Source organism: Aquarana catesbeiana, linkage group LG01 (assembly GCF_042186555.1).
Source record: "Aquarana catesbeiana isolate 2022-GZ linkage group LG01, ASM4218655v1, whole genome shotgun sequence".
NCBI classification, from domain to species: domain Eukaryota; kingdom Metazoa; phylum Chordata; class Amphibia; order Anura; family Ranidae; genus Aquarana; species Aquarana catesbeiana.
The window spans coordinates 408,047,283-408,072,241 of record NC_133324.1 but is presented as its reverse complement, the minus strand read 5'-3'; the positions used below and the strand labels follow the sequence as shown (position 1 = coordinate 408,072,241).

The following is a 24,959-nucleotide window of genomic DNA, read 5'->3' as shown; positions in this document are numbered from 1 at the left end:
AGCACAATACCCCCTGCAGTACTGAGCAAAGCCAGTGCACACAAGAACAATAGAAATATCACTTTAACATGGGCAATCACAAAAAAATACAAGAATTGAGAGCCCCGTGTAACCAGTTCCTGTGGCCCAAACTGTAATGAAGAAAAAAAATGAGTGATCATGAATAAAACGTAACATGTTCTTACTAATCAGTGTGAGCAAAATGTTGGATCAAAAAGCACACAGAAACAGGAAGGAACTACTGTCATCACAGAAATGGGGTAGATTTAACCTAGGTAGTAAATGAGTTGCATTCTTTCCTTAAAGAAACCATGGTGTGTTAAATTAGGCTTTTTTTTTTTAATAAAATCATTTAAAATTTTACAGGAGATATACACAAAAGAAGCTGTCCTAAGGTCACCTGTGTGTGCCTGCCAGTCTTCAGAAACATGACAAGGAACAAGCCTGGCTTCCTCAATGATATATTATTAGTCTACCAACTTGCAATCAGTGGAAACTGTGCAAAACACTAACAGTCTGATATGCTGAGATTGTAAACTTGTAATTTTACAATGCAGGTTTCATGCAGCACAGCACGATAACAAACGTTTGTCTGAGGCAAATCATCAACTCACCAGCTTGGCCATTTTTCCGTAATCAATCCATCTGACTGTAGCAAAATTTGTTGATTCGGCACAGTTGAAGCCATGATTGAAACCTGCATGATACCCATATGGGAAAGTGATCATAAATTCACCAGCTTCTTGTGTAACCTGCAGGGGAGAATCAAAAAGCAAGACAAACTGTGAAAAGAAAAAGAAAATGAACGTCTAACAGAGATATCAAAGCAGGAAAAGAGAAAAAGAAGAAAATATATCCTGTGTCGAAACCAGAACAAGATCTAAATGAAGCTTTAAGAGCAAAGCAAAAAAAAAAAAAAAAATGCTGAAATTTTAAGCGACATTTCAGGTTATTACAACACATTTGTTAAATAACACTTATTGTAAATCATTGAAAAAATGCATGGAAACATCAGTTGTTTTATAGTTTTGAGCGCATGGCCAATGATCCATTGGAAAGAACTTGTATTACAAAGTGTTTTAGGAAGACATATCTGACATGTCTTAAAACCTGTACTGAGAAAAAAAGAACACTGCCAGTGCCAACCTCTCCTGACATTAATACTATTCATCAGCCTGCAGGGTTTGAATACTGTAAAGTTTGGGGTTATTACCAACTGAGGTGGTGACCATAAGCAAAGCTGTTTAACAAGTCTATTTTTTTTTAAAGGCAAACAAAACAGCGCTTCCAACAGCAAACAAAAATGGCTTAAAGTGGTTGTAAACAGACATGAAATATGAACAAAGCATATCCCTCTATAGTGTGTACTTGTCACAATAACACCAAGTGTCATTTCTGTCTGCTGCTTCGTTCTTCTGCTATCAGCATGAATCACTTTTAATATGTTTTCCTGACAACAAGAGAAAAATGGTGACACGGGAGGGATCTCCAGCTGATTGACAGCCTCAGCTCTGTTCCAGTGTGAAGAGGAGTGTGTCCTTTCTCTTCAATCAGCTCTCAGAGTTCTCCGCGCTGAGTATTGCAGTGTGTGATTTTCTCTTTGCCCCCTTATTTCTGAATGCTCAGACAAGCTTTATAAATTCTGGACTTTGAATCAATAGAGAAGAGAAGACTGCAGATAAACAGGTTCAAACTAAGTAGGAGGATTTGTTTAATCTCTGAGTATCACCTGAGGCCAGTCACTGTACTGTGAATATGTGAGGGTTTACAACCATTTTAATTTCATCAAAAAATAACATAAAAGTGTGCTAACCTTCAGTACAGTCACATCAAGAGTTGAGTTACACCCACACAAGGCTTTTACCTGCAGGAAATGTTGTACAGTCCGAGCATGATTATGCAGTATTCCAGACACTTGTCCACTCTAAACTGCTCACTACTACAAAACCTGCTCTAGGAGCTTCCTGTCTTTAACAGCCTCTTCCAGGAGGTAGAATAACTCATGTGGAACCAGAGTCCCTGTAATCAGGGTTGGAGGTTCTTTCCCGCCCAAATATCTCTTTGAACCTCCAAATTATGGGTCCCAAATGGGGACTTCCCAATCCAGTCTTCTCCTCTCTGACTGTACTAACCCAAAATCCCTCACTCTGTATGGGTGAGAACCTCTGAGTACATCAACTGCATACAAATCATCCCCCTTAAAAGGGCCACAATCCAAATATGGGTGAAAAATAGCATCCATCAGGGAGCCATCTTTGGCATCCTGTGCAATACTTACAAAGTCAAGCCAATTGGTGAGCATTTAGCTGAGAGGTTCATTGAGAAGACTACCACTACAGATGGTCAATTCCTCAAGCAAGCTCATACCAGTAGTCACAAAGACTATCCAACTGATCACCAGTGTAATTAAAGGAAGCTTTTATGAAACTGGGAAAAGAGGGAAGCATCAACCACCAGGCAAACAAAGGGGTCTTTAAATGAAGAGGCTATGAGAAACCACTGATCACCACTGCAAACAAAGTGAGCTTTTAGGCAAGAGGCACGAGGGACCACTGATATGCATAGTAAAAAGGGGCAAGGCAAAACACAATAGCGCTGCAGGAGGGATTCCCCCATCAACGCAGACTGTGCTGATGGGGGAATTAAGTGCTTTTCTTTTCTGAAACCCATGGCTGCAGGGGAGAAATTCAAATCATCTATGGTCTCCCTTAGGCCCTCTAAATTTGATTACATTGTGATTAGATTAAGGTTTAGGGAGCAATCTGATGCAATTATTTTGCTACATTGTAGTATACAGGATCAAACTTGTAAGTTAATAAAAAACCTAAATTTAGAAAATACATATTTAAAAAAAAATTTAAAGAATGTAAATTATACTTACAAGACTCTTTAGAAAAATTAAAAAAAACCTTAACTAAAAAAAACAAAACCTGAATTACTTGTTTATTTGGTATGGAAAACAGAGCACAGCATTCAGAGTGCAGCTGCGTGAAATATATTGCTTACTATAAAGCTGCTTTCACACTGCTCTGATGCGAAAACATATGTTTTTGTTGCATTTTTATATGTTTATGTTGCGTTTTTTCCCCTGGACATGTGACTGGACAAAGCACTACCCACAGATGTGCTATGTTTTTGATGCGGTCCCCATTCACTTAATAGAGATGTGTGGTTTTTGAGGCATTTTTTTTACAGCACCAAACATGCACCAAAAATGCACCAAAAATGCACCAAAAATGCAGCAAGTAGGACTTTTAAAAACGCAACGGACCCGTGTGAAGATTTCTATAGGATTTAAAGGGATGCATTTTTCTCCTGCTTTTTAAAACTGAAATACTGATCAGTGTGAAAGGGAACTAGCATGTCTAGAATGGGGCAGCCTGAAATTATGTGACATACAATCCAGTGAGTGCAGGGAGGAGAAAATCACCACATCGCATTATGGAGACCATGTCACTAACCTAAAAACTTAATAAAAGTTTTATTAAAACTTTTAAAATCTAAAAGTCTAAAAAAATCAATCAATTTTTTACACTTATTTGAGGGGTCTTTCCTTTCCTTTTTTGTTTTTGCATTATCTTGTAATGTGCCACAGAATTTGCTAGAAACTTTAATAACTCCAGGAAAATCAATTCCCCTGCACAGTCCTTCTTGTACCTCATAGCTCATTCCTTGTTCAGAAGTGTCTAATTACTGTCTGTACTGGCCTAGCTCTTTCATCCCTTCCTTCATTAACCTTTTATGTAGCCAACAAAAAAGGAGAAAAGGAAAAACTAGTGGTTCCCAACCTCATTCCCCCCCATCATACCTACCTAGGTGGATGTAGCATCGGCCATTAAACAGGCTCTCAGCGGCTCACTGAAAAGCTGAGATGGGTATCAGTCCAGGCACCTGGCGGATCCAGACTTTATTGTCATGATGACGTTGTGCCTGGACCAATTCCAGTTACGTCAGCAGAGAGCCAACTTCAGACCGCTCTCTGCTGAAAACGAGTCACAGGAGTGCAAAACAAATTGTACTCCTGTGACCCATAGGAGAAGCCCAGCCAAACAAGCTTTGGATGGATTTCTCCTTTAAGCTTTCAACTTTAGGTCTTGAGTTGCCCCAACAATATTTTACAACTTGAAGCAGAAACTCTGAAGTTACTCTGTTGTTACTGCTTTAACTGCTTGCCGCCCGCCCACCACCCACAGTACATTTACGGCGGGCGGACGGCACAGCCAGGCTGGATCACATACGTGTACATCTTCCAGCTTCTTACAGGTTCAGGGCGCATATGAGCACATTCCCTGCTGGCCTGCGCTGTCACTGGCTACAGCGCGGTTTTCCCAGCAGAGCCCAACCAATGATTTGTGTTTACAAGCACACAGAACCCTGTAAGCAGAACAGCAATCTTGCGGTTTCTTGCAAGGAGAAAAAAACAGCCTAGGCAAATTACACGTTAGGTACACAGGTAAAGTGACTGTAAAGTCTTTATTTTTTTTTTTTGTTAAAAAGAACAAACATGTTATACTTATCTGCTCTGTGTAATGGTTTTGCACATATCAGCCCAGATCTTCCTTTTCTCTGGTCCCTCTTTGGTGCTCCTGGCCCCTTCTGTTGAGTGCCCCCCCCACCACAGCAAGCAACTTGCTACGGGGCACCCGAGCCACAGCTCCCTTTGTCTATTTAGACATGGAGCGGCAGTCCACCCTGCCCCCTTTCTATCCTCATTGGCTGACTGACTTTGATTGACAGCAGAAGGGAGCCAATGGCGCTGCACCGCTGTCTCAGCCAATGAGGAGGGGAGTACCGGGCAGCCGAGACACCCCTGCAACATCGCTGGATCTAGTGGGACCTCAGGTAAGTATTAGGGGGGCATGAAGATAAAAAATCTTCTGCCTTTACAACCACTTTAACCCCCTTAAGTCCCTTTAGAGGTTTATCCCATCCTAGTCAATGTCATTAGTACAGTGTCAGTGTACAGTATTATATCTGATCACCGTTTTGGTGTCACTAGGGACATCAGTGTCAGTGATTCAGTTAGTGTACCTCCCAGTCTGTTAGTGCCAGATTTTCCAACACACTATCACAGCCCCACTATAAGTCGCTGATCATCGCCATTACAGTACATCATCTATAGCTGCGCAAATTCCACTATATATGCCATAGTTTGTAGATGCTATAACTTTAGCACAAAAAAATAAATAAGCACTTATTGGGATTTTTTTTTTTTGTGTAACAGAATACATTTTGACCCACATTTATGAAGAAATTTGATTTTGTGATTTTTTTTATTTTTATTGAATATGTTTTATAACAGAAAGTAAAAAAAATCTGGGTTTTTTCAAAATTTTTGATTTTTTTTATTTATAGAATATGATTTTAAAAACCCCAGTGGTGATCAAATACCACCAAAAGAAAGCTCCATTTCTGTGGAAAAAAAAAACCAACAAGGACATAAAATTTAATTTGCGTACAGTGTTGCACGACCACACAATTGCCAGTTAAGGAAGCGCAGTGCTGGAATGCAAAAAAATGTCATGGTCGTGAAAGGGGTAAAACCTTCAGGAAGTCAAGTGGTTAACCAATGTGGATTGCTCGTTTGAGGTTTACAAGTTCTACTATGGATTGTCAACTAGTGACATTTGAAACTCCAGACGGTTTCAATCAAGCACCTATTTTGTTATACATGCACATGTAGGTTTGGACTAAGATCCAAAGACGCCAAAGCTCATCCCTTTTTATAAGCCAACTCGGGGTCATTTAGGAATTGCTGCTAGTCTCAACATGTGCCCCAATAAAAATTTCGGGGACTCTTAGATGTAACTTTTATTAAAAGAGAAGTATGCGTTTGGGGTTTTTTTCCCCCCATCATACTTAACTAGGCGGATGCAGATCCGATGCTGCATCTGTCCCCTAGCGCCTCTACAATGATAAGCGAGCGATTGAACACCGCCCACGGTTCGGTTCTCACAGCTCCCAGAGCAGAGTACAGCTGACTGTCAATCAGCATCTCTCCGCTCTGCTCCTCCACACTCACTGGAGCGCTGAGCTGTGGAGGGGTGGGGAGCAGCCATCTCAGGCTCTCAGCAGCTCGCTGAAAGGCTGAGACAGGCATCAGTCCAGGCACCTGGCGGATCTGGACTCAGCCCGCTCTATGCTGAAAACAGTCATAGGAGTGCAAAAACGAATTGCACTCCTGTGACCCATTGGAGAAGCCCAGGCAAACAAGATTAGGCTGGACTTCGCCTTTAACAACTTGCCGCCCGTCATACGACGGCCAGGCGACGCGGCTCTCTTTCTGGGAGGGCATTATATGACGGCCCTCCATTTTAACAGGGAATGCGCGTGATCATATGCGTGCATCCCTGTTTTTCCGGTGGCGGTGTGTCACGGAGACACCACTCACCACCGAGGGGGGGGTGAACAGCCATTGGGCATGGCTGTTTACCACATGATCGGCCGTGATCAAGTCACGGCCGATCAAAAATGGTACTGCCCACTTGAAGATGGTGCATGCGCGCGATCGGGAGCACGCTGCGCGAACATGTCGGTGGTGGCGTGTTCTTGGGAACACTGCTTGCCACCGACGCTGATAAACAGCCTTTGGCTGGCGGCTGTTTACCACGTGATCGACTGTAATCCTTTCACAGCCGATCACTAAATGTCAACAAACCGCGGTAACGAGATGTTACCGGGTTCTCCTCCTCGCACTCCGATCGTGTGTGAAAAGGAGATTGTGGTAACATCTCGTTACCGCTTACAGTGTACACCAATCACACTGATTGCCCTCCCCCCCAATAAAGAGGACCTGTCACCACCCATCAAAGTACCTGTCACAGTCCATATGAGTACCTGTCACAGTCCATCAGAGTACCCAAGTACCTGTCACAGTCCATATGAGTACCAGAGTACTTGTCACAGTTCATTTGATTACCGGAGTACCTGTCACAATCCATATGAGTACCGAGTATCTGTCACCACCCTTCAGAGTACCCGAATACCAGTCACCACCCTTCAGAGTACCCGAATACCAGTCACCAGCCCATCAGAGTACCCGAATACCTATCTGTAGCCCAGAGTACCCGAGTACCTGTCACCAGGCCATCAGAGTACCCGAGTACCTGTCACCAGCCCATCAGAGTACCCGAGTACCTGTCTGCAGCTCATCAACTTACCCAAGTACCTGTCTCCAGCCCATCAGAGAACCCAAGTACCTATTTGCAGCCCATGCCTCATAGAATATATGTTGGGGTGTTTGCTTTCCAAAATGGGGTCATTTTGTGGGTAATTCCATTGTCCTGACGCTCAAGGACCTTCAAAAGTGTGATAGATAGGAATTAAATGAGATGTGTAATTTATGCTCCTAGAACGCCTGAAGGTACTACTTCAATGTTGGGCCTCTGCATGTGGCCAGGCTGTGTAAAAGTCTCCCACATGTGGTATCACCATACTCGGGAAGAGTAGCAGAATGTATTTTGGGGTGTAATTTTTGCTATATACATGCTATGTGTTAGAAATCTCTTATAAATTGACAATGTTTTGTAAAAAAAAAAAAAAAAAAAACGTGTTTTCATCTTTTTTCCACATTTTCCAAAAACTTCTGGAAAAAAATGAACCTTTCAAAAGACTCATTGTGCCTCATAGATTATACCTTGGGGCGTTAGCTTTCCAAAATGGGGTCATTTTGTGGGCAATTCCATTGTCCTGGTGCTCCAGGGCCTTCAAAAGTGTAATAGGTGGTTGAGAAATGAGAGGTGTCATTTATGCTCGTAGAACACCTGAAGGTACTACTACAATGTTGGTCCTTTGTATGTGGCCAGGCTGTGTAAAAGTCTAACACAAGTGGTATCACCATACTCGGGAAGAGTAGCAGAATGTATTTTGGGGTGTAATTTGTTGTATGCATATGCTGTGTGTGAGAAATAACCTGATAATTTGACAATTTTGTATAAAAAAAAATCTTCATTTTGCAAAGAATTGTGAGAAAAAATTACAACTTAAAAAAACTCACCATGTTACGTAATACCTTAGAATGTCTACTTTCATTGGGGAGTATTTGTACTTTCCTTACTTATTAGTGTCTCAAGAAATGAGATTCACCTGATGCATTGAAGGCCTGATCAGATGTGATCAATTTTCAGTGATTGGCACCATAGTTTGTAGACTATCACAAAGACCAAATAATATACACTAATTTGGGTTATTTTTAACAAATATATGTAGCAGTATAAATTTTGGCCAAAATTTATGAAGAAAAATTACTGGTTAGCAAAATTTTATGACAGAAACAAATAAAAGGGCATTTTTTCAGAAAAATTACAGTCTTTTTTTATTTATAGCACAAAAAATAAAAAACCCACTAGTGATTAAATACCACCAAAAGAAAGCTCTATTTGTGTGAAAAAATGACGCAAGTTTCATATGGGTACAAGTGTTGCATAACTGAGTAAGTGCCATTCAAACTGTGACAGCGCTGAAAGCTGAAAATTGGTCTGGGTAGGAAGGGGGTGTAAGTGCACTGTATTGAGGTGGTTAAGCAATTGCTGAGAATTACATACAAGTATTTATCATTAGACAGTATATACACATCATCTTTAAAGAATAGCTAACACAAAGACAGTGGCTGTGCATTCTAAATTGAAAGGTGCTCCTGGCTTCATTGGACAATATCGAGTAGCTTTGAATGTGGAATTTTGGCATCCAATATTTCAATTTCTGATACAACACCTTTGTGGAATTAGGTTTTGTTTTTTTTGTTTTGTTACTATAGAATCCCTTTCGCTTTGTTGCAGTGAAGGACACAGCCCAATTACTGAATATTGACCATAGGGTTATAGCAGTAAAGCCTGAAGACAAACACAATCAGAAAGACCAGTGCTGTGTCCTTAAATGAATGCAGAGAAAGAAATTTTCCAGTGAGTACAAAAAAAAAACCAAACCAACGTTATTCTTAAAAAAAGGACACAGCCTGGTACTTGAATCGTTATCACATGGAAGCCCTAAGGCAGTGACCATTGAGGGACGGAGGAACCAGAAAACAGCATAAACTCCCAAAGTAAAAAAACAAAATAAACTGATGCTTGCAAAACCTCATGACCAAAACACATACTGTATCTAAAGATGCAGTGAAATCAACCTTGTAGAACTTGGTGAAGGCTTGGATAGCGGTCTTACAGACCTGAGATGCAGTCGCCTGATGATGAAAAGCCTAGGAAGGGTTAATTGTGTTAGTGAAATGGGCAGCAACAGGAAAAGGAGGAGCCTGGTGTTTTATGTAGTAACCTGAACAACAGTCTAATCCATCTTGGGATAGTAGTTGAGGAAGCCGCAAACCATTTTTGCGGATTCTTAGGGACTGCAAAAAAGAATCAGTATTGCGAAATGAGGCTGAAGAAGAAAGGTAGCAAGGCCATAGCAGAGCCCAAACATCCAGCGTATAAAGCACAATCTCCTTAGGTGCAACAATCAAGGGCAGAGAGGAGGTAGGTCAATTTCCTCAGTAAGGTGAAAAACAGACAACACTTAGGAAAGAGATCCATGAGCAAAGAACCACCTCATCCTTGTTGAACCTGAAGGAATCATATATATTTTGAAATCATATACTCCTTGATCTACTGAGAGCGCCATTTCAGAGGATTATACCACTTACATCATTTGACATAGTTTGTACTGTTCTTTATTAACAAAACAGATTTTTTTTTTTTTTTTAAATAGACATTCAAGTAAAATACTTTGTAATAAAAGGGTTGGGTTTTAGGTTATACCAGAGTACCGAGTTTCCCACTTGTGTAGCTCAATTAAAGCAATATTAAACCCAAAGGCAAGCATTATATTGCAGCTTATGAATTCTTAGATGTGATGGTTGTATTTTTCTTTTTCAGGGTCTCTTTCTCCTAGTTTCATCTGGTTGTTGGGCAGGTTTACCTGTGCCCATACACGTGGGGTTACCTTTCATGCAGAGTGCACTCATCAATACCAAGGACCAGGCAGGGGCTGAGGTCATGTATAGAATCAAACATTAGGGCAGTTCCCCGACTTAGTGATGAGATTCACTGTGTGCAGGAATAAAATGTAGAGTTCCCCTGAAAAGCAACTTGTCCCATGTCACTACACACGGTAGCTGGTATGTTTGCATTAGGAGGGACATGCTAGGCCTGTGCTCACTCCACCAGTCCAGCGTACCTCTGTTACCTTACTCCCAGTAACAGAATGGCATCCCGCTGAGCACCTAGTGCGGATCTCACTTAACTCTTCTCTTCCCATACCTTGTGACCAGGCCATAGATCATCAGAACGCGGGTTCGTATCCAGTTGCTACTGGATACCGACCGCTAGATGGCTACCGGAGGACCTGTTACTGTACACTCATTACACGCGTAATGAGTGGTTGCTTGTAGCTTGTTCCTTCACTCAGCTACCCATAGAAACGTCACTCCCCTGCTTGTCTTTGCCAAGTTAACCTTTTGTAGTGGTGTTACTTCATACCCCACATGTGCGTCACACATCCACGTTCTTTGGCGTACTCCGGAACCAACAACCCCTTTGAATAACTTCAGACCAGGCTCATGACTGTTGCTATAACTTTACTGTAAAAATGCAGCGTGAGAGTACAAAATGAACAACGTCCTGTCCCTGATCCTAACTAAGATAGCGTAGTGACCCAAGCATATCACATATGAGAGGTACGCTTGACTGGTGGAGTGGGCACAGGCCTAGAATGTCCCTCCTAATGCAAACATACCAGCTACAGTGTGTAGTGACATGGGACAAGTGAGATGAGTGTCCATAATGGCATTGTCCATGGCTGGATTCCAGTGCATGATCCCGCTTCTTTAGCCCCATACTTGCGCCCAAAGATGAATCTGCGATACAGCTGTACCCACATCCCCAGTCTCAGGCTCCCTCAGACCTTAGCTGCCCCCTTTTTTTTTTTTATAGGGCACAGGTGGGCCGATCAGAACCAAAAGACTGGGAACTGAGTCAAAAATGCTTAATCCTTTCCCCAGCATGGGCCAGTTGCTGAGTAACTAACTGCACACAAATTTTCCAACCTGCCTACATGGTGATCTAGCCAGCAAGTCTGTTGTTCAAAAGCACAAGCTCTCCAGCAGAATGTATCAGTTTTCATGGATGAGACAAACCACTAAACACTGGCAGGGGTGATTAAGATGAGCTTTTTTTTTTTAAGTCATGGAAAACTACGAAAAATGCTGGAATGCTTAATCTGATGCACATTATTGAAAACAATTATTGCATTGCCAGGAATATATCCACAACTTTTTCCATTTCACTGCCAAGTTCGTACGCTGTACGGACCTACAGAAGTGCCTGCAGGTAGCCACGTTAGTACAGCGTACGAACCTCATGGTCACTTCAATGACCATAAGCTTATATCAACTGTGCGGTGCAGGTGGGGGTCAAATAGGGGCTTGGGGGGCTTAGTAAACATGTGTTGGGGCTTAGTAAACACAGTCTCAAAAAAAGAGATATGGGGGTCTGTGTAGACCTCTGATATCTCACCAAATAGGACTGTAAAAAGAATGGAAAAGTAAAAGTGTAAAAAAAACAAACAACAAAAACACATAGTAACCCCCCCCCGCACTCACCCCCTCTTCTCAGCCAACCCGATCTGTCCTCATTGGTGGGGAGGAGAACCAGGAAGACGATAGCGAATATGAATTTGCTAATGTCAAAAGAGGGTGAATTCGGGGTGCAATGCTCTTACCCCGAGCCCAACCTTTTTCAAGCCAATTAGAGCCTCAGGCTCTAATCACGTGGCTTGAAAAAAAATAAAAAAAAACTCATACAAAACTTTAGTCCAGTGCCCTGCAGAGGGGCCCTAATGGACCAGCCGCTCATGGTAAGACCCCTTTCAGATGGAGTGGACTCTGTCAGGCAGATCCGCCTGCTCAGCGGGGGATCTGTCTGTTAATCCCTGCTGAGCAGGCGGATGGCAGGTCAGTGTCTGCTTCGATGATGCAGAGCGGACATGGACACAGCAGACATTGACACAGCTTGCTATTCTCTATGGGACGGTCAGATGGAAACGGACCGCCTGTCCATTTCCATCGGATGCCATCCAATCAGATCTGCTAGATGGACAGGCAGACCTGATCGGTTTGCTTGTGTGAAAGGGGCCTAAGGCCTTGTTCACACAGGGCATACACAGAGTACCTTTACAGGGATGCACGTGTTTTCCAAGCATCTCTGTGCAGCCCATCCCATTGATGTAATTTGGGATGCAGCAACTGCACGAACAGAGTCGTTGCTCCCAATTTTAGATCCATGTAGGTCCGCATGCATGTCCCTGAGCTCACACTGTCTGCATTCGGGGAACACGTACCCACACCCACACAGATGTCAGATTGAGAACAGCAGCTATGCCGGTGCATCCCTATGCAGGTAAACATGGCTTTCCGTGGGCGTACACTTTAGTATGCCACATGTGAACGATGCTTTAGTACTAATTTAGCAGGGATTTTGTAAGTTCTGTTGTGTTTATGTGCACCATTAATGATTTTAGTGATTTTTAGTGAAAATAGCGATATGATGAACATTTTCGCAATTATTGCGGGGCCCAAGAAATCTGTAGCACTTTTTTTCATTCTACAGGTCATGTGCTTTTAGAAAATGTCTAGTTTGAGGGGTCTTTTCAAATTCTGAAAGCTGTAAGTGAAAAATTAAAACCTCCAGATTTTTTGAGAAATTTTTGGATACGTTCGATTTTCACCATTTTGCAAAAAAGGCGCGATATAAAATTTACAAATATCTGTCATTAACTCATACAGGTCAAGCTTTTATATGCAATAGGGATTTAGCAGGAATTTTGTAAAATGATCTGTGTTTTTATCTGCTAATAATGGTTACAATGTATTTTTTGCGAATATATTGGTTTGATAAACATTTGCGCAAATACCGCGGGGTCTAAAAAAATCAGTAGCACCTTCTTTTTATTCTAGAGGTCATATGCTTTCAGAAAATATATGGCTTTGGGGGTCTTTCGCAAATTCTGAAAGCTGTAAGAGAAAAATGAAAACCTTCAGATTTTTTGAGAAATTTGGATATTTACACTTTTGCATCTGTTACACATATTTGTTATTTATTACCTCAATACAGGTTAAGCTTTAATATTTAGTAGGAATTTTGTCAAATTTGCTGTGTTTTTATCTGCTAATAATGGTTTTAGTGTAATTTTTGCAAATATATTGGTTTGGTAGACATTTGCACAAATACCAAGGGGTCTAAAAAAATCAGTAGCCCTTTTTATTCTACTCATCATGTGATTTCAGAAAATATATGGTTGGGGGGGTCTTTCACAAATTCTGAAAGCTAGAAGTGAAAAATAAAAAAGCAAAGGAAAAGTGCAAAAATGGTCTGGCCACCGGAGTGTACAAAATGGAGCACAGGGCCTGGCAGCAAAAGGGTTAAAGACACCTATAAAAACTTGATGGTTCCTACCCTTTCGTACTCTCTATCCAAAACTAAAAAATATGTTTTGTTTGCAGATCCACAATATAAAATCTAAAACCGAGAACTTTAATCCCAAATTGGGTGCACTTTTACTGCTACAATAGCAGTGACCTAGAAATTATATAATTTTGTACAGAAATCAGCATTCAGAATCTTCTAATTATCTAGCAAAACTACTTGCAGCAATATTGAAACCAACTTCAGCATCTTAGGATTTAATTTACGTAGTATGTTTTTCCAAATCAACCCTGTTCCCAGGTCAAGAAACCCCCTTGACCCTATACATTTATCCTTTGAAACTAGTTCTTTTTGCAGGTATGCTGCATCCAGCTGTTTTAAGACCAAAGTACCAGTAATTGCATTTGGGTTTACAGTATATGCCTTTTTGCCCACTGTTCTGCTGCCACCCTGTGGTTAATTTATTGACTGCACTCATGTATCTGTGAAGTCACCTGGTTTGTTTTTTTCCTTCTCAGTATTGGTTCTTGCCATCTATGCTGCAAGAGACCCATCACTGTGGTGGAGAGAAATATTCTGTTTGAAATCCAAATCTCTTTAATCTATCACATATATTTGTAACTGCACCTGCATAAATTATATTTGCGGATGTCAAGTATTTTGATGAATAGAGCTATACATAATAAAGATTGTGTGCAGTTTTTGTCTTTATGCTATTCAAGCTAGGCATGAAGGTCTCAGCAAAGGTATTACAACAACTGGAGTCAGAACAACAAGTTTTGCAATAAAATCAGAAGTGACAAAAGGTATAGTTGGCAGCAATGCATAAAACTCTAGCACCACCCATGAGGCAAGCCCACTGATCTACTGATCATTTAACTCCAATGCAACATTTTATGAGCAATTCATTTTCAAAGAATACAAATGCTAATTGTCCATGGATACTCACTTGTCAAACTACAATACATAAGCAAGACTGGATGAGCCCCAAGCTATAGCACTTTCTTGCATCTATGGAAGAAAACCAGGAGCATCAGAGTGCTTCCTGAGGCCCTCACTGTATGTGTGATGCTATAGTGGTTAATTATAGAATAATTTGAATTAATTTTAAAAGCAGTAAAATATGACATGTGGATCGGTAACAAAATGCATCTTTGGATTAACCTACAATCTATCACTGGGAAATGTTATCCCAAATATCAGTCATTAGCATCGAGTAACAGTCACAGTTACTCATAACCCTCTGTCACAAAATCATGGTAAAACACTGAAGATATAAGATCAACAATTGTTCTTTATTACAAAAACAAAAAAAAAGTAGTTTTTCCTGATTTTAATGCTTGATATAGAACTGTCACTTTCCTTTCCTTATGGGAACAATAGGGTTAAGATGACACCGTTCCATAATGATTAAAATCATACTGAGCCAATTACCATGCTAACAATCTAACTTACAATGAAGGATGTCAAGGACGCCCATCAAAGACACGAAGAGTTCTTTGAAAAGGAAACCTACTACCATTCTACTGAACCAGAGGGCTGCTGTGATGTGGTATAAAGATACCTGCAGTGAAAACCTGTGCTACAGGAAAGTCAAACTAAGATATCCATCTAAAATTGTACCACTAACCTCACCAACAGAGAAAGAAAGCTGGGTGGCGTAAGCAGTTGGGACTATTTTTAAAAGCATTCTTAGCATCATTTCTACTGCAGCTGATATTTATATCTCTTGCCACAATTTTTTGATCTCTGCTAAAAAAAAAACAAAAAAAAAAAACAAAGAAAAAAACAGCTAAGGATAGTGTCAAACCTCTAAAAGGATTAAAGCATTTTCCCCTGGAGATACGAGTTTTGTTGCGCAACCGAAGGAAAAAGTGAACTGAAATAGCCAAGCATATAATATTATTCATCAGATAAATAAAAAGGTGCTGTTACCACAGCGATAGGTTACAGTTTCAGTAGATTCTGTGGTCTTCAAGATGTGGTAACAGTGTATGTTCTCCCTACTATTGGGTAGGGGCATAGGGGGTCACAGTAATGTAAGCCGCTACTGTCCAAACTGCACTAAAATGCCTTTGCAGGAGCTACAGAAGTGCTTAGTGCAGTCACCTATTACCGGATGCAGCTGCTGCTGTAGTAAAGGGGGAATGGGGGTTGTTCTTGGCAAGTGGGGAATGAGATGGGTGCAGATCTAGAAATAGTAGCAGCAATTCTTTCTATGACTGTCCTCTCAGTCCTCTGCCAGCACCCCTACTGTGCTGCTGAACTGTGCGGAAGTAGATGGCAGGCACAGTGCTAATAGGTGTTTTAGTAAGCCTACTTCTACACCTTACTTGATTTGATTGTAGCCGTATTAGTGCAATTGTGACAGAGAAAATTGAGTACTGTCTGTGATACCTTTTTTATTTGCACTAACATACAATTTTTCAGGACAAGCTTTCGGGGTATGTCCCCTTCTTCAAAGTCTTGGACTTTGAAGAAGGGGACATACCCCGAAAGCTTGTCCTGAAAAATTGTATGTTAGTGCAAATAAAAAAAGTATCATGGACAGTACACAATTTTCTCCTACACCTTACGGCAGCTTGATAGTCTTGGTTAACAGTTACACATTGCAGTAGAAATCTGAACCCCCTCCCTTCTCCCTTATTTCCAGGAATTCATAGGCTTAAAGCGGGGTTCCACTCACATTTTTAACTTAATCTTATCCCCTTCAGTTAATTGCATAGATGTTCAAATGCCCTCCGAAAAAATTTTTTATCGCTGTAATTACCTTTATATTGTACTTTATTGTGGCACTTCCTGCCTCTCCTCCCATGGGAGTAGGCGTGTTTATTGCCTTTCTCCGGCGCCGCACTGTCTTCTGGGAGCTTAGTGTCAGGCTTCCCAAGATTCAGTGCGGGAACAATGATCATGCGCGTGAACAAGCTGTGAATGAACAGCTTTCACCGCATCCAGGAAATCAATGCTTGTGGGCTTCACATGCACAAGCAGGATGGAAACAGCCAGCATCACATTTTTTAAGTTATTCTTCAGTACGAAAACAAAGGCGGAAATATTACACCCAAACTGTGAGTATTATTTTGGGGTTAGCAAAGTGTCTCAATGACCTAAAAAAAAAAAAAAAAAGATTGGTCGCCGGACTCCCGCTTTAACTCAGAACACTTCAAAAGAGTTATTATCTCAACATAGAGAACCAGGCTTCTTAATGAACCAACAGATACCGGTCGTAAATACCTCATTCCACATAAAGCTCAAACAGATTAGTATAGTTCTGAAACTTCAGCATGTTTCATAACGTCCAAATTAATAATAGCACAGCCATAATATGGACATATTTTGTTTCCTCAGATAATTTGTAATATTTCAAGTCCAGACAACCCCATGTCAGATCATATGGGAAACCACTGGTAACCCTTATTCCTCCTAGGTAAACTAGACATTGGAAACCTGCCACGTTTATATTCGTTTTGAAGCAAATGTCACGCTGGACAATAATCTTGATATTAGCAGTCTGTAAACAGTAGAGATGCAGAGATATGAATATATATCACACAGTGTACCTGGGACATGGTCATGAATGTAGAGACCTCCCAGCAACCAACCCCTAAAAAAGATGACCAGCCAATTGGTCACTGGTTGCTGTCAACACCCCCTCTGACAGAAAAGAGGAGATGCCAAGACAGTGGTCAGTTCTCCTTTTAACATCTAAGCAGGAACATCTGCCAAGTTTGAGAACCGATTACCCAGCTCATCGATCGAACTCTGATCATTCCTCGGCCATTAATTGCAAATATTCTTCCTCCCCAATTCTACCTTATTTCTTTGTGGCTGTATATTGTCTCTTTGAAACATATTTTTCTGTAAATATTTTATTTGCACCAATTTTGACCTTTTCATTAGTAAACCCTTATTTTGAAATGTGTTAACCTTGTCTCTAAAGCTCTTAATGCAAGTTATAAACGAACCTGCCTCTTGAAGAGCGCTACTGTTTTAGCCCGGGTTCACACCTATGCGAATTAGATGTGCGTTTCCCCACATCTAATTCGCATAGTAGGAGAATGTGACTGGCTCCCTATGGAGCCGCTTCACATATCTCCGGGGCGGCTGCGGAGCGCACTGCACAAAAACGCTGTGCGTCTTTGGCTCAGTTTCAGGGCCGAATGCAGGCATAGAATCGGCCCTGATTCGTCCCTGAAACGGGGAACAGGGACGCACAGCGCTCCTGTGCGATCCGCAGCCCGTTGTAGTGTGAACCCGGGCTTAGAGTAAGGCCTCTGAGCAGACCTGTCTGTGGTGGCAGTGTGTGTAAGTCGCTTATTTTAAAATCATAATTGGTATTGCTAAATTGATGGAAGTTCTGACCCTTCTTAATCAAAGGTCGGTGGTGGCAGATAAATTTCTTAATTAGCCCAGTGACAATCGCTCTCAGGCTGCTGGCACCTAGATTGTGGTCCCACAAGCTGGGAAATCTTTGTGCTGGGCGCAGCTGAGAGTGGTATTGTCACGCAAGTGACAGCGTGGTGTGAGGTTGGCCGGTCCTTCCTCACGAGTTAGAGAGGAGGGCAGGGATCTGACACCTGCATTCGTCGCATCCCCCACTGCTGCTGTGCCTGCAGTTACTCTCATTCCAATCCCACTCACCTACCCTTAAATCCCCCAACCCCCATTCTCAACACACACAGCAGCATCTGCATGCCAACTCACCCTGTTCACTGCACTTTAATCACATGTCCCCCTCAACCATGCCTGCAGGGCCCCCTCCACTGTCACTACCCCAGCAGCCACTATACCACCACTATGGTACCAATGCACATGTGTAGATACTCACCGCCATATTTCTATCCTCAGAGACAGCACACTACCATTCATGCACATTATAATGGTGCCATATTGCGATGGTCACAGCAGCCATGCAGGTCAAGTGCAGAAAGGAAACAGAAAAGGAAACAGAAAAGGCAAGTAGCATCACCCAGCTTAGGTTCTGACCATCAGTACAAGATTTCTGTTGCTACTGTGCAGGGGGGAATCTGATAAAATAGTTGGGCTCTTGTAATTGTACACTTCAGACTAATGATACTGAGAGAGGTGTTGTGAGAGCAGGGATTCCCCTACAGTACTCTAGGCAGCACTTATTTGTTTTTTTTCTTCCTTCTGTCCTGCTGCTGTAGTGAAGGAGGAGAACAAACATAGAAAGGAGTACTGGCAGGCAAAAGTTTGAAAAGTGTACCTTTCCCCTCCACCCCCTTTTGTGACTCCCTCCTCACCACCACTTTACAACAAACCCTCCACCGCCACCACTCCGCTGTCACACCCCCTCACAACTCCAAACTCTTCCCTCCACCACCAGAACCTACAGTCACTGCTGCACTTGGCACCATCTCAACCCACCTGCTCTCACCACCAGAGAAGCCATCATCCCAACTCTAAAACATGGAGCTCAGTCTCTGCTAATGAATAAGTGGACAGAGTCATGCAAATCATTCCCTTTTTGGCACTTTTAGGCATCAATGCATCAGGATAGCTGGTGTATAGAACAGATATAGCTGTAATTTTTAATCACTTCAGCCCCAGAAGGATTTACCCCTTTAATGACTGAAGGGTTAAATAATTGTTCAGTATAATGATTAATAACATTTCAGGCTGTAGAGGCTTACTTAAGTCATTGTAAAACTTAAAGCAGAGTTTTAAATGACATTAAAATTCTACAAAAAATATATAAAAAAAATTTAGAAAAAAAATTTTTTTTTTTACTTACCAGAAACCCCTGTTGCTAGGCAGTCTTCCTAATCTGCCTCTTCCGCGGCTCTGTTCTGTCAATTCTTCCTCTACGGCGAGCTGCCCCGTTGTATTCTGGGACGTGTGTGTCCCAGAAAACAACAGGGCCATTCACAAAGCACCGCGCGACTCGCACATGCGCAGTAGGAAACGGGTGCAAGGCTCCACTGCCTGTTTCCCTTAGGATGGCGGCGCCGTCACCCGATCCGATGGATGGATCGGCCTCGGGGGGGGGGGCGAAATCGCGGGCTCGCTGGACAGGTAAGTGCCCTTATTAAAAGTCAGCAGCTACAGTGTTTGTAGTTGACTTAAAAAAAAAAAAGGCTGGAACACCGCTTTAATAAAGGAACTTATAATTCAAAAATAGCATAGCAGCCAGACAGCTGAAGAAAACTGTCTGCTGGAAAAGTTTAGTGCAAATCGTACTACATCTCATGTATAATTCAATGTATTCTAAGTGTATTTTATGATTGGATAATGACAATGAATATGGGATCTTCCCCCTTATTATAAAGGAAAAATGTCATCCAAACATGTACCCCTTATTGGTGGAAAATAATTAGTAACACCCATCTCATCCATTTCAAGCCGGAATCTTTGATCTTCAGTCAATGTTTGATTGGGTGGGACTTCTGGGGACCTGTAGCCAAGGTTAAAAGGCAAGAGGGAGACCAATGGTAGAATTTAACCTCTACAACAATCAGGCCATTTTTTCCAATACAGCACTGCGCTGCTTTAACTGACAATTTCGCTGTACCCTAACAAAACTGACGTCCTTTTTTCCCAAAAATAGAGCTTTCTTTTGGTGGTATTTGATCATCTCTGCGGTTTTTATTTTTTGCGCTATAAACAAAAGAAAAACGACAATTTTGAAGAAAAACACAATATCTTTTACTTTTTGCTATAATAAATATCCCACATTTTTTTTTTCAAAGAAACTATTTTTTTCCTCAGTTTAGGCCGATATGTATTCTTCTACATATTTTTTTGAAAAAAAAAAAAAAAAAAAAAAAAAATCGCAATAAGCGTATATTGATTGGTTTGCTAAAAAGTTATAGCGTCTACAAAATAGGGGATAGATTTATGGCATTTTAAATTTTTTTACTAGTAATGGTGGCGATCTGCGATTTTTATCGCGACTGCGATATTGCGGTGGAAAATTGGACACTTTTGACACATTTTTGGGACCATTGACAATTATACAGCGATCAGTGCTATAAAAATGCACCGATTGCTGTATAAATGTCACTGGTAGGAAAGGGGTTAACACTAGGGGGCGATCAAGGGGTTGTGTTCCCACTGTGGGGGGGGGGGGGACTGTCTAGGAGAAGAGAGAGAGAGATCGGTGTTCATACATAGTATGAACACACGATCTGTCTCTACACCCCTGAAAGAACCAGGATTTGTGCGTTTACACACACAGATCTCAGTTCTCACTCTGTCACGAGCTAATCCAAAGTGGCTGCGTCCAGCCTTCTCAGCCCAAGATGCAGACAAGGCTCTTGTTGAGTGCGCAGTGGCAAAAGGAGGAGGAACTTCCCTAATTTTGTATGTTTAAGAAATAGCTTGCTTTATCCATCTAGCCAAGGTGACTTTAGATGCACTCTTTCCCATGTGTGCTCCTTAAAAGAGGACAAACAAGGCGTCCGTTTTTCTAAAAGGTCTGGGTGACCTCAAGGTAGATGAGAAAAATTCTTCTCATGTCTAAAAAAACAAAATTTTCTTTCTTGGTCACCCTTTGGCGAACTACAAAAGTTTGGCAGTACAATGTCCTAGGATCTGTGGAATGTACTGGGCACTTTAAGCAGAAATCCTGGATCAGTTTTCAAAACAACCCGATCCTCAAAAATTGTGAGGAAAGCCTCCCTCGCTGATAGGGCCTGTAACTCATTTACCCTACGAGCTGAGGTAATAAAAACAATTTTTCTTGTGGCAAAGGTAAGTAACTTAACTAAAATATCCTCTAGGGGCTCAAAAGTGAATTCTACCAGAGTTTGAAGCACCAGGAACAGGTCTCAGGTTGGACAACTTCTAACCACTACTGGCTTGGACCTAGAAATTGATTTGAAGAATCTAGCTATAGTGGGCTTTTCCAACAGAGAAAATTGGAGAAAAACACTGATAGCTGCCGCCTGTACCTTTAAGGTACTAACTGAAAGACATTTGTCGACACCCTCTAAAAAAAAATCTAAAATTGAAGGAACATCATGAGTTAATTTTTGATTGGAATACATGGCTCAAGTGATTGGTTTTCTGCAATTTACCAGTGTCTTGACTACTTTGTCAGAAACCCCTGGACGCTTAGTATCTTTTCTTCAGATACCAGGCCGTCAAGTTTAAGGAAACCACCTGTGGGTGCGACACTGGACCCTGCGATAATAAGCCTTCTCTCTTTGGAAGACTCAGTGGAGGCTCTGAGACCAGAGTCTGTAACAAGGAAAACCATGGCCTCTTGGGCCAAAAAGGGGCTATTAGTATAAGATCTGTTTCTTCTAAAAGAAACTTCCGAAGGACTTCCGGAATCAGCCTGATCGGCGGGAAGGCGTAACAGAGGCCGAATGGCCACGGATTCGCCAGAGCATCGATCCCCAATGATTGATCCGCTGGGTTCAGGGAAAACCTCTGTCTTTTGATTGTTCTGATCTGCGAACAGGTCCACTTCAGGACATCCCCATCTGTTGATGAGACCTGTAAAGATTTCGGGATGAAGAGACCAATTGTCTAAAAGGTCTCGGTAGCAGCTGAGATAATCTGCCAGACAGTTGTGTGTCCCCTTCAGGTGCACTGCTGTAATTGAGGCTAGATTCCCTTCTTCCCATGATAAAATCTCCTGGGCGACAGATTTAAGTATCCAACTCCTCGTACCTCCCTGTTTGTTGAGGTACGCAACTGTAACGATATTGTCGGATAGGATCTGGAGATTGTGACCCCTGATTTCTGTCTGAAATGCCTGCAAGGCTCTCTGAACCACTAGAAGCTCTCTCTGATTTGATGAAGATCTTGCTTCTCTTGAGGACCATTCTCCCTGTACCACTGTGTTGCTGAGGTGGGCTCCCCATCCCCAGGAACTTGCATCCGTTGTGATCCTCTGGGATATAGGAATGGACCATGGTAGACCTCGTTAGGTGCAGGTGTGTCCACCACCACAAGCTTTTTTTTACCCTGGAGGGTAACAAGACCCTCGATTCCAGGGAACTTGCGTCTCCGTCCCAGTTCCTTAGTAGAAACAGCTGTAATGGGCATTGATGAAATCTTGCCCATGGCACTGCGGGAAAGCAAGAGGTCATCAGACCCACTGCTCCTGAAACCTCTCTCAGCAAGACCAACTGATCGGTAAGGCTGACATTGTTTGCATTATTTTTTAAATCTTTTCCTGTGGGAGAAAAACGTTTTGGTCTACTGAGCAAAATTCATACCCCAGATATGTCACTTTCTGGGCCGAAATTAAGGAAGACTTCTCTTTGTATATTAACCAACCTAGAGATTGAAGGAAGTCCGGTACAGCCTGGAGATCCGCTAACAACTTTTGGTATGACTACGCCACCACTAGGAGGTCGTCCAGGTAAGCGATAATAGTTATCGCATTTAACCTTAGTGGAGCCAGCGCCTTCCCCAACACCTTTATAAAAATGCGTGGGGCTGAGGACAGACCGAAGGGGAGGGCTTGAAATTGAAAGTGCCAAATCTCTGTTCCCATCTTGACCGCTAGTCTCAAGAATCTTTGGAAGGCTGGATGATGTGCAGATAAGGCATCCCTCAAATCCAAAGTGGCCATGAAGCAGTTGGGGTAAAGCAGGTTTTTGATTGAAAACACCATCTCCATAAAAAAGTGCTTGTACCTGATCGACCGGTTTAGAGACCGGAGGTTCAGGATAAACCGATATTTTCCTGACGGCTTTCTGATGATAAATATATGCGAATAAAATCCATTGCCCTGATCCGACCGAGGAACTGCAGTCTGCTTACATAATTTGTAATAAAAACATCTTTGCCATTCTGAAGCTTCCCTCCAATCACTTTGCATGTCATTTTATATATACTGTGATTCTGTACTTGCCAAATATGCTGCAGAAATCTCCCTCCACTGAGTCTGGCTGCAACCATGTTAACTGTGGGCAGCTGAAGCTGCTGCCTGTTCACTTACTGTATTTACAGAGGCACACCTCCAGCTCTGCAGCCCTCATTGGCCCCCTATGACTCATCCCCCCTTACTTTCCTGGCAAACTCTCCCAAGAGTGAGAGAGACAGCTGTGCATGATGTCATAAGCCTAGGCTAATGGCCAGACACGAAACAGGAAGTGGGCTATATAAGGCATTTACTGGCAGAAAAAAAAAAAGTTTTACTATTCAAAGTTAAAACAACAAGGGCAGAAGATTTAATAGATGGAAAGTTGAAAAAAATTAATCAAGGTCCGCTTTAAGGTCGAGTAGAGGCACTATAAGAGTCAACTTTAAAAAAAATGTTTTGGATCACAGAAAGATAGCACAAAGTGGATAATAGACTTGAGTAATAGCCCCATTTTTTACAGAGATACAGACACCAGGCTATATATGACGAGCTTATTAACATACCTTGTCAAAAGGAATTCCATATTTCTTTAGTATTGATGGTGATATAAGTGTCATTTTATGCCGAAGAAAGGCTTCACATCCTTGACAGCTGCTGGGGAAAAAACCTGGACCAAAAAAAAAAAAAAAAAACCTTACATTAAAATGTATAACATGTCATACTATAATCACAAATAAAAAAATGAATCATCAGTCACACCAGACTACAGTGTTACCAGTAATGAAACTACTTCTGGAAATGAACTGCTGAAGGGGAAAAAAAAAATTGTTCACTTGTTACAGATTTGCAATCTGTAAAGGCCACTGTATGGTCATTCAAAAAAAAAAAAAAAAACTCCTAAAAAATCCTATGAACAACAGGCTCTAACGTACCTGTACACATTGTGTGAGAGATGAACAGTGAAAAGAATCAGAAAGCATGATGACTTGGCAAACAGCATGAAGTAAAAAACCTTTGACTAGAATACCTTTGTGATCGAATAGTACTTGGAAGAGACTTACATTTTAGAATCTAACAACAGAAAAACATACATGCAAATATATGTTTGGCAGGCAGTCCAAACATTGCTTGGGAAATGTTGTGTTATGTTCACAACACTATCATATAAGACCAGAAGGTGGCACTATAGAGTCTGTATATAAGAGAAAGGAGCCGGAAAAGCCAAAGTCCTTGATGCAAAAAATATATTGGCTACATTTGAGCATTAAAAAGCAAACGGTTGACGCTTTGCGGTGTGAACCTTATGGACCAGTCTGTACTTTTTAATCTCTTTGCTGAAAATACCCAGCAGCTGCAAAGTTGGAACTTCTCAAAACAGCTACATTGAGGGACCTCATAACACAAGAGAGTTTTCATATTCTTTGTGTGAAAAATGCAGGTGTAAGGGCCAAGTCCATTCTAAGTGGGATCTCTAGAAATTCAACACTTGCAGTCCTTTAAAGGAGTTGTAAAGGCAGAAGGTTTTTTATCTTCATGCATTCTATGCATGAAGATAAAAAAACCTGTGTGTAGCAACCTCCCCAGCACCCCCTCATACTTGCCTGAGCCCCATCTTTGTCCAGCGATGCCCACGAGTCCCTCGGCCATCCCTGACCCTCCCTCCTGATTGGCTGAGACACAGCAGTGGCGCCAATGGCTCCCATGGCTGTCAAAGTCAGCTAGCCAATCAGGAAAGAGAGGGAGAGGGGCCGAATGGCAGCTCT

General features: G+C 41.8%; 1 protein-coding gene across 2 annotated transcripts in view; it reads right to left on the bottom strand.

Moving 5' to 3' along the window:
* Positions 1–24,959, bottom strand: part of KDM4C (lysine demethylase 4C) — an 852,000-nt gene that overhangs the window by 594,682 nt on the left and 232,359 nt on the right. For both annotated transcript variants that reach the window (XM_073635205.1, XM_073635203.1), the window contains exons 7-8: positions 23,760–23,863; positions 615–752 (exon numbers count right to left, since the gene is read on the bottom strand). In XM_073635205.1, the coding sequence (XP_073491306.1) occupies positions 615–752; positions 23,760–23,863 (242 nt within the window). The remainder of the gene's footprint in view (positions 1–614; positions 753–23,759; positions 23,864–24,959) is intronic.